General features: G+C 41.9%; 1 protein-coding gene across 1 annotated transcript in view; it reads left to right on the top strand.

The window, feature by feature from the left end:
• The window catches only part of CDC6 (cell division cycle 6), a 15,981-nt gene extending 7,151 nt beyond the window's left edge, over positions 1-8,830 (top strand). Inside the window, exons 7-11 of the mRNA XM_003786397.3 lie at positions 386-486; positions 1,647-1,711; positions 6,369-6,568; positions 7,012-7,152; positions 8,280-8,830. Coding sequence (XP_003786445.1) covers positions 386-486; positions 1,647-1,711; positions 6,369-6,568; positions 7,012-7,152; positions 8,280-8,369 — 597 coding nt within the window. The 3' untranslated portion in view covers positions 8,370-8,830. The remainder of the gene's footprint in view (positions 1-385; positions 487-1,646; positions 1,712-6,368; positions 6,569-7,011; positions 7,153-8,279) is intronic.
• The last annotated feature ends 336 nt before the right edge of the window (positions 8,831-9,166 follow it).

The raw sequence follows: 9,166 nt of genomic DNA, 5'->3' as shown, positions 1-9,166 counted from the left end.
CCAGCTACTTGGGAGGCTGAGGCAGGAGACTCGCTTGAGCCCAGGAGTTGGAGGTTGCTGTGAGTTGTAATGCCACGGCACTCTACCCAGGGGGACAGCTTGAGGCTCTGCCTCAAAAAAAAAAAAAAAAAGAAAGTGACTACATAGATTTTTTTTTAATTCCATTGTTATTTTCCGTTTATTAACCTCAACCTCATTTTCTACAAAATGCTTAAATGTGTGAAAACTCTCAAACATCTCCATTTATTTATGAGCAGAAAAGTATCTTTTAGACTCTAAAGGGTTGCCAATCATGTTTAGACTTAAATGTGAAAATATCCCTAGAACCTTAATTACAGAGGGAAAATCTTCTAATTCAAACTTATCTTCTATGTCTTGTCCAAAGGTGTCTAGCGATCAGGTTCTGGACAATGCTGCAATTCAGTTCTGTGCCCGCAAAGTCTCTGCTGTTTCAGGAGATGTTCGCAAGGCACTAGATGTTTGCAGGTGAGTTATGGCACTGTAGGCTGTTTTTATTTAAAAAAGAAGTGGTGTTAATTGTTCCATGGAACTGAAGTGAACGTGGCTTAAGAGGCTCTGTTCTGCTACTTTTTTATGCCCAGAAAGGAGGACTTGTTTCTCAGTGGGGAACTGTGGATTTCTGCCGTGTTAATGTCTGAAACATTATCAGTCCATTACCTACAGAGGGAGAAACAAATGAGATGTTGCTGGTACTCCCTGTGGTGATTATAGATTGGTTAATTACATTTGTATTAAAAAAAGACTCCAGTTTACTTTTCCATTAGCTAGTCTCAAGCAGGTTGATTTATGAACCTGAACCATCTTTACCTGTAGACTTTTTTTCTCTTCCTTTTGTGAGCACCCCTGCCCTCTAGTTGGTGATCCCCCACAGTTGTACTCTGGACCTCTTTCTTCCTTCCCATCTCCCTCCCCCTCCTGCTGAGGAAAGCCTCTGTGCTGACTGATGAAATTTCTTCCTTCCCAGTAGGGACACTGGGTCCATTAAAATGATACTTGCTGTGCTGGCCTGCTGGTCCAACCTCCCCCTACTGCCATGCAGAAGATCCAGGTCTGGCTTATGGCTTCCTGTGGGCAAAGTACTTTGGAGAGAGCAGTGGGAGAGTAAGCTCTTCCTATTGCTAGATTGCATGATCCTGAATTTGAAAGTTTGCCCTAGTCAGCAAACTACTTGGATAAAGACTGCAGTTATGAGCAATAGTTATGTAGGCCGGCATGGTTTAGCCTACACATATCCTCTGTATATATAACTAAGGATACCCCTTTTAGGTTTGGCGTGTATGGGTGGTGCTGGCTCTCTTTAGTCAGTCACCCACACTACATATCCTCTCTCCTACCCATGACATTTTCTCTTCATCTCAAATGTTATCATTGGCTCCATATATGACAGCCTACTTGGCATCTATAAGAGGAAACCATTTAGTGTTAAAGTTTCTCAGATCCCTGGTCCATGAATTATTTCAAGGCAATTAAGTCCGGGTTAGTTGAGACGTAGCTCAATTTTGTTTGGGGCTTTAAAATTACAATTCATGTTTTTCATGAATGTGCCTGCTTTTGAGCTTGGTGGCTTGGTGTGGTGTTTGGTTTGGCTCCAAATAAATTAATTTTAGAATTTTTTTTTTTTATAGGAGAGCTATTGAAATTGTAGAGTCAGATGTCAAAAGCCAGACCATCCTCAAACCACTGTCTGAATGTAAGTAGTTTATCACCTTCTCTTTTAATTGGAAGCTTAACTTTTCTGAGGATAAAGGTAGAAAGATGAATATAGTTAAATCAATGCTCAACTGATTTTTTTTTATGTTTGTCTGTGTTTTTAGATAATTTCATCTACTTTATTTTGATCTTGCCTACCAGTACCAAAGTCTATGCATTACTGGAAATGAGTTCCCAGGGTATTACATAAGTGACTGAAATAGAGTTAAGTTTTCTTTCCAAGCTCTAGAAATGAAAACTGTAGACAATGAAGTTAGATCAGCTTCTGTCTGGGTGCTTATGTTCAGTGTACTTTAGTTCTTGATACAGGTGAAAGCAAAGCCTGATAAATAAGGGAGAATCAGGTGAAAAAACTGTGAGTTCAATTTGGGATATCAAAGCTTTTAAACAAGTCTGTGAAGGTAGAGGTACAAAATGCACATCGTACCATAAACTGTAGACTGTCATAAATGACAAAAATTAATTTTCCTTTCCCTCAGCCTTGTTCTTTTAGCTGTGGCAGATGTAAAGTGGCGGTAGGAGTAGATATCCTGCTAGGGTTTAATAGGCAGTGTTAATCTTTGCAAATGGGACAGTCTGATTTGATTGTTTCTTCCTTTACTCCTGTGCTGGCTGGGAGTTATTAAAATTGTTTCTAAGGCTGGGTGAGGTGGCTCACGCCTGTAATCCCAGCACTCTGGGAGGCCGAGGCGGGTGGATTGCTTGAGCTCACAGGTTTGAGACCAGCCTGAGCAAGAGCGAGACCCTGTCTCTAAAAACAGCCGGGTGTTGTGGCAGGTGCCTATAGTCCCAGCTACACAGAAGGCTGAGGCAAGAGAATCACTTGAGCCCAAGAGTTTGAGGTTGCTATGAGCTATGACACCAGGGCACTCTACCAAGGGGGACAAAGTGAGACTTTGTCAAAAAAAAATATATATATATATATATTATTTCTAGTGCTATTATTGTGCATGAAATGCTTTCATTTTTCATCAGCTTGTTAAAAGAAACTCAGTATTTCAGAAGTAGCCAATATTAGTGCTTAGGTTTATGGTAGGCAATATATACCAAGGCACAGACTTAAATATTGTTTTTTTTCCTTTGGAGACAGTCTCACTATGTCACCCTAGGTGTAAAGTGCTATGGTGTCACAACTCACAGCAACTTCAAACTCTTGGGCTTAAGCGATTCTCTTGCCTCAGCCTTCCAAGTAGCTGGGACTACAGGCACCTACCACAGTGCCAGGCTATTTTTTGTTGCAGTTGTCATTGTTGTTTAGCTGGCCCAGCCTGGGTTCAAACCCACCAACTTTGGTGTAGGTGGCTGGGGCTGTAAGGACTATGCTATGAGAGCCGAGCCTACATATTGATGTCTTTCTCCTCTTCAATTTTTCAGATTATTCCTTTCCCCCCCAACCCCTGCCAATAACATTTAGACTTGTAAGTGTCCTCTAAGAGGACTAGCACACACGTAGCTAAAACAGGTTGTAAATTCCCGGCATAAATTGTTAGACCAGTGGTTCTCAACCTTCCTAATGCTACAACCCTTTAATAGAATTTCTCATTTTGTGACGACCCCCAACCATAAAATTATTTTCATTGCTACTTCATAACTGTAATTTTGCTACTGTTATAAATCATAATATAAACGTCTGATATGCAAGATGTATTTTTATTGTTACAAAGGGGTCGCAACCCACAGGTTGAGAACCACTGTTAAGTTGGACTAATCTAATTCCTATCTTTTGACTTCTGATACACGTAGGATTGACTTTTTTTTTTTTTTTTTGTGAGACAAAGTCTCACTTTGTTCAGCCTTTGGTAGAGTGTTGTGGCATCACAGCTCCACAAAAACCTCAAATTCTTGGGTTTAAGCAGTTCTCTTGCCTCAGCTTCCCAAGTAGCTGGGACTACAGGCGCCTGCCACAACGTCTGGCTATTATTTAGAGACAAGGTCTCACACTTGCTCAGGCTGGTCTCAACTCTGTGAGCTCAGGCAATCCACCTGCCTCGGCCTCCCAACTGCTGGGATTACAGATATGAACCATTCGCCTGGCCTAGGATTGACTTTGAATGGGTCCAGAAAGCTATTGGGGAACTGACTTCAACTAAACATAAGGAGAAACTTTTTTTTTTTTTTGCCAGGGCTGGGTTTGAACCCACCACCTGTGGTATATGGGACCAGCACTCTACTCCTTGAGCCACAGGTGCCACCCAAAGAGAAACTTTCTAATAATAGAACAGGGCTTTCTTAAGGCTGGGTGCAGTGGCTCCTGCCTATACTTCTAGCACTCTGGGAGGCTGAGGGGGGTCGATTGCCTGAGCTCATGAATTTGAGACCACATCTCTACTAAAAATAGAAAAACTAGGCTCAGCGCCTATATATAGCTCAAGTGGTTAAGGTGCCAGCCACATACGCTAGAGCTGGCGGGTTTGAATCCAGCCCGGGCCTGCCAAACAACAATGACAACAGCAACCAAAAAAAAAAAATAGCTGGGCATTGTGGTGGGTGCCTGTAGTCCCAGCTACTTGGGAGGTGGAGGTAAGAGAATCTTGCTTAAGCCTAGGAGTTGGAGGTTGCTGTGAGCTATGATACTGCAGCACTCTACCCAGGGTGACAGCTGGAGGCTCTGTCTCAAAAGGGGAAGAAAAAAAAAAACTAGCCAGGCATTGTGGCTGGCACCGGTAGTTCTAGCTACGTGGAAGATTGAGGCAAGAGGATTGCTCAAGGCCAAGAGTTTAAGGTTCCTGTGAGCTATGATGCCACAGCACTGTACCCAGGGTGACAGAATGAAACTCTGGGAAAAAAACAAACAAACTGGGCTTCCTTGAAACATGGTAAGTTCCCCAATATTGGAGATATTCAGACAAAAGCTGGATAGATGACCACATGTTGGGACTGTTTTAGAGGGGACTCAGCCACTGAGCCACTGGGTAGGACATAAGAATAGACCTCTAAATTCCTTTCAACTTTAAGATTCTCTTACTTGGTCTATGAGCTCTGGTTTCTCCATTAGCCCTCTGCAGCATCCCTTTGTGGTAATGAAAGAGAAGCAAATTGTAGTGGGACAATTGCAAGTGGTCTCAGGAAGTAACTTCAGGCAAAGGTTGTAACAGCAAATCTCTTCTCTGTCTTGCAATTCATGCATCTCCAAACAATGAGGCCATAGTCTTGTGCAGCTTGTTGGCAGTTTCCCAACCTCCGGCTTTTGAGATGGCTGTTATCTGCTAGGATATCCAGTGACTTTTTCCTGAAGTGTTAGTCTACTGCAGATCAGCTTGGACAAGTGAACCAAACCTCAAAGGTCATTTGGGGAGGCCATCTGGAGGACTGATGTGGGATTGACTTTAGCCACTCATTTGAATCAAATATTGGGTAGTTTTTCCAACTTGTTTTCCCCTTAATTACCAGGTATAGTCATCATCTTTGCTTCAGGTTTCTGTTTTTCTTTATCTCTAAAATAGTAGGAACTTTCATGAGGTGGATTTTGTCTCTCTGACATTAAATTACATTCCACAAGATGAAATAGCTCATTATTCTGCCCCTGGAAAGGATAGCCCTACTTTCTAAGTCATCTCACATTTTTTAGGCACCTTTCTAAGGATAGCATTTTCTTTCATTCCTTGGCTTCTAGTTAGAGAATTGGAATCTCTGTTTTGCCACCATGTGACTACACTAGAATTTCTGTTTTGTTTTTGTGGGTTTTTTTAAACAGAGCCTCAAGCTGTCCCCCTGGGTAGAGTGTGGTGACATCACAGCTCACAGCAACCCCCAACTCCTGGGCTCAAGCTATTCTCCTGCCTCCGCCTCCCAAGTAGTTGGGACTACAGGCACCCGCCACAACGCCCGGCTATTTTTTGGTTGCAGCCAGTCATTATTGTTTGGCAGCCCCAGGCTGGATTCAAACCCCCCAGTTCAGGTGTTTGTGGCTGGTGCCTTAGTCACTTGAGCCACAGGTGCTGAGCCTACACTAGAATTTCCTTTTACTAAAACTTAGTTATCATCTGTCACACACATACACACAATATTTACGTTTTTTTGGAAACAGTCTCACTTTGTCACCATTGGTAGAGTGCCGCGGCATCATAGTTCATGGCAACCTCAAACTCCCGGGCTCAAGCAATTATCTTGCCTCAGCCTCCTGAGTAGCTAGAACAGGCGCCTGCCAGAATACCTGGCTAATTTTTGGAGACAAGGTCTCTCTCTAGTTTAGGCTGGCCTTGAACCCATGAGCTCCGGCAGTCCTCCCACCTCCACCTCCCAAGTGCTAGAATTACAAGTGTGAGCAGCTACACCCGGCCCAATATTTTAAACTTCTAATTAGAGGCCAAGTATGGTGGCTCATGCCTGTAGTCCTAGCACTCTGGGAAGCTGAGGTGGGTGGATTGCTTGAGCTCAGGAGGTCAAAACCAGCCTGAGCAAGAGCGAGAGACCCTGTCTCTAAAACTAGCTGGGTGTTATGGCAGGCACCTCTAATCTCAGTTACTCGAGAGGCTGAGGCAAGAGGATTACTTGAGCCCAAGAGTTTGACGTTACTGTAAACTATGATGCCATGGCACTCTATACCAAGGGTGACAAAGTAAAACTCTGTCTCAAAATAGTAATAATCATAAGATAAAAATAAAATATTAATTAGGTTTGGCTTCTTTACTTTATAGGTAAATCACCTGAATCTCTGATTCCCAAGCGGGTTGGTCTTATTCACATATCTCAAGTTATCTCAGAAGTTGATGGTAATAGGATGGCCTTGAGCCAAGAAGGAGTGCAAGATTTCTTCCCTCTTCAACAGAAGATCTTGGTCTGTTCTTTGCTACTCTTGACCAGGCAGTTGAAAGTCAAAGAGGTCACTCTAGCAAAGGTAAGTTGGGAATCACAGCAGATGGAACTGAGGTAAAGATGAGAATTTGCTTTGCAGAGCGGATACTGTCCAAAAGGCCTCTTGTGCTCCAACTGAAATGAATTAAACATGGATTTTTAACACTAAGAATAAATACTGATACTATAGGCAGCTGATTTTATTTCCCTTGGGTTATGGTTGAGAGTTTACCATTAATCATTTCCTCATCTTCCCCCTTCATTTCTGCATCTCCCTATGAAATATATAAAGCCCCTTTCCTATATTACAGATTTAGGTTTGGGGGAATAATCTACAGACTGCCTGTTCAAGGATTTTATTGAAAAGAAGAAGAAATAGAATATTCAGATAACTTTTTTGCAAACCCAGATTCAATTTTTTTTTAAGATTATAAGGTTACAAGAGTTAAGACATTTAAGCCACATTTGTTCTTTGTTTTTTCCCAGTTATATGACGCCTATAGTAAAGTCTGTCGCAAACAGCAGGTGGCAGCTGTGGACCAGTCAGAGTGTTTGTCACTTTCAGGGCTCTTGGAGGCCAGGGGCATTTTAGGATTAAAGAAAAACAAAGAAACTGGCTTAACAAAGGTAAGACTAACTGCTTCTTTATGATAGTGCTTTTATTTATTTATTCATTTTTTGAGACAGTCTCATTTTGTTGCCCTCGGTAGAGTGCCCTGGCTGGCATCATAGCTCACAGCAATGTCAACTCTTGGACTTAAGCAATTCTCTTGCCTCAGCCTCCCAAGTAACTGGGACTACAGGCCCACCACCACCACATCGAGTAATTTTTTTTTTTTTTTTTTATAAACAAGGTCTTGCTCTGACTCAGGTTGGTCTCCTATGCTCAGGCAATCCACCTGCCTCGGCCTCACAGAGTGCTAGGATTACAGGCATGAGCCACTGCTCCCAACCAGATAGCGCTTTTTTTTTTTTAAGAGACAATCTCACTTTATCTCCTTTGGTAGAGTGCTGTGGTGTCACAGCTCACAGCAACCTCTAACTCCTGGGCTTAGGCCATTTTCTTACCTCAGTCTCCTGAGTAGCTGGGACTATAGGCACCCGCCACAATGCCCAACTATTTTTTGTTGCAGTTTGTCTGGGGGCTGGGTTCAAACCCAACGTCCTCAGTGTATGGGGCCAGTGCCCAACCCACTAAGCCACAGGCGCCGCCCTCAGATAGGGCTTTTAATTGTGTTGTTTCGGAAAATTTATTCGTTGCTAAAGACTTAATAATCACAAAGAGTTAAACAATGTTTTTTGTAGGCTATTGAAAAAAGTAGTGTTGGGTTGGTTGCTGTAGCTCATGCCTGTATTCCTAGCACTCTGGGAGGCCAAGGCTTGAGCTCAGGAGTTGAAGACCAGCCTGAGCAAGAGTTAGACCCCATCTCTACTGAAAATAGAAAAAACTATCTCGTCATGGTGGCATATGCCTGTAGTCCCAGTTATTCAGGCAGCTGAGGCAGGAGAATCACTTGAACCCAGAAGTCTAAGGTTGCTGTGAGCTAGGCTTACGCCATGGCACTCCAGCTTGGGCCAACAGAGTGAGACTGTCTCAAAAAACAAAAGTAAAAAAAAGGGAAAACAAAAGAAAGAAGTAGTACTTCCCTTGCTTGCCTCTTAACAGAAAAGTTTAATGTGGTAGAAGTTTGTGTAATGACAGCTTTGCTTCTGTGAGTTCTACACCATGAAAAATCCTTTTCTCTTCTTTCCAGGTGTCTTTGAAGATTGAAGAGAAGGAAATTGAGCATGCTCTGAAAGACAAAGCTTTAATTGGAAATATCTTAGCTATGGGATTGCCTTAAGTGCTTCTCTTATACCCTACCTGAAAGTATTACAGCTGGCATTTAGGGAGCTACGGAGTCTTCATTTTAGTACTTTATACATTCAGGTCTGAAAACAAATATGACCTTTTTTACTTGAATCCAGTGAATTTTAATCTATAGATTCATTACTATTAGGACAGAATAATATCCTTCAGTCTTATTTGTACCCACAAAAGTGAACAAGTAGACTCTTTTTAATTATATTCACTACTTCTACCACTTGTGTGTCTTTAACCAAAGTGTTTGCAAATAATACAGATTTGTCTTGTGGAATGTGTATATAATTACCTCTTAGTGAGAACTTTGAGGTTAAGGTAAGAAAAATGAAAAAGAATGATCCAGAAGAATAAGTAAGTCCACATGGAGATTTGAGGACACTTTGGTCAAATGGAGTATACTGTGTTCACATTGCAAATAGTCCCACATTGTGACATTTTAAAGACTCATTGAGTTTCTTGGGCACTCCCAAGGCTGTGGGGGTGGTAAGGAAAATGTAACTTTACAGATTGTGAATATATTTATTTTCAAGTTTAATTCTTTGTCTTTTTAAGAAATCACATTTCAAGAGAGATCAAGTGAAAATTCTTTCCCAGACTGTCCCACAGTCTTAGCCTGCACTTAGAAGAAGCCACTTGTTTCAAGATGCTATAGTTTGGGATAGGACTTTCATCTAAACATATTTTTCCAGTCTTTATTAAATTAGTCCATATGTTTATTCAAGACTCCTCTTGTCTGGGTTTGGTTTGTAGTTACATTAAATGGCAATTTGTGACAGG

This window comes from Otolemur garnettii, unplaced genomic scaffold, assembly GCF_000181295.1.
Source record: "Otolemur garnettii isolate 467f Iridium unplaced genomic scaffold, OtoGar3 scaffold00018, whole genome shotgun sequence".
Classification (NCBI taxonomy): Eukaryota; Metazoa; Chordata; class Mammalia; order Primates; family Galagidae; genus Otolemur; species Otolemur garnettii.
Note: the sequence above shows the minus strand (reverse complement) of the source record. Positions and strands in the feature narration are given on the sequence as shown.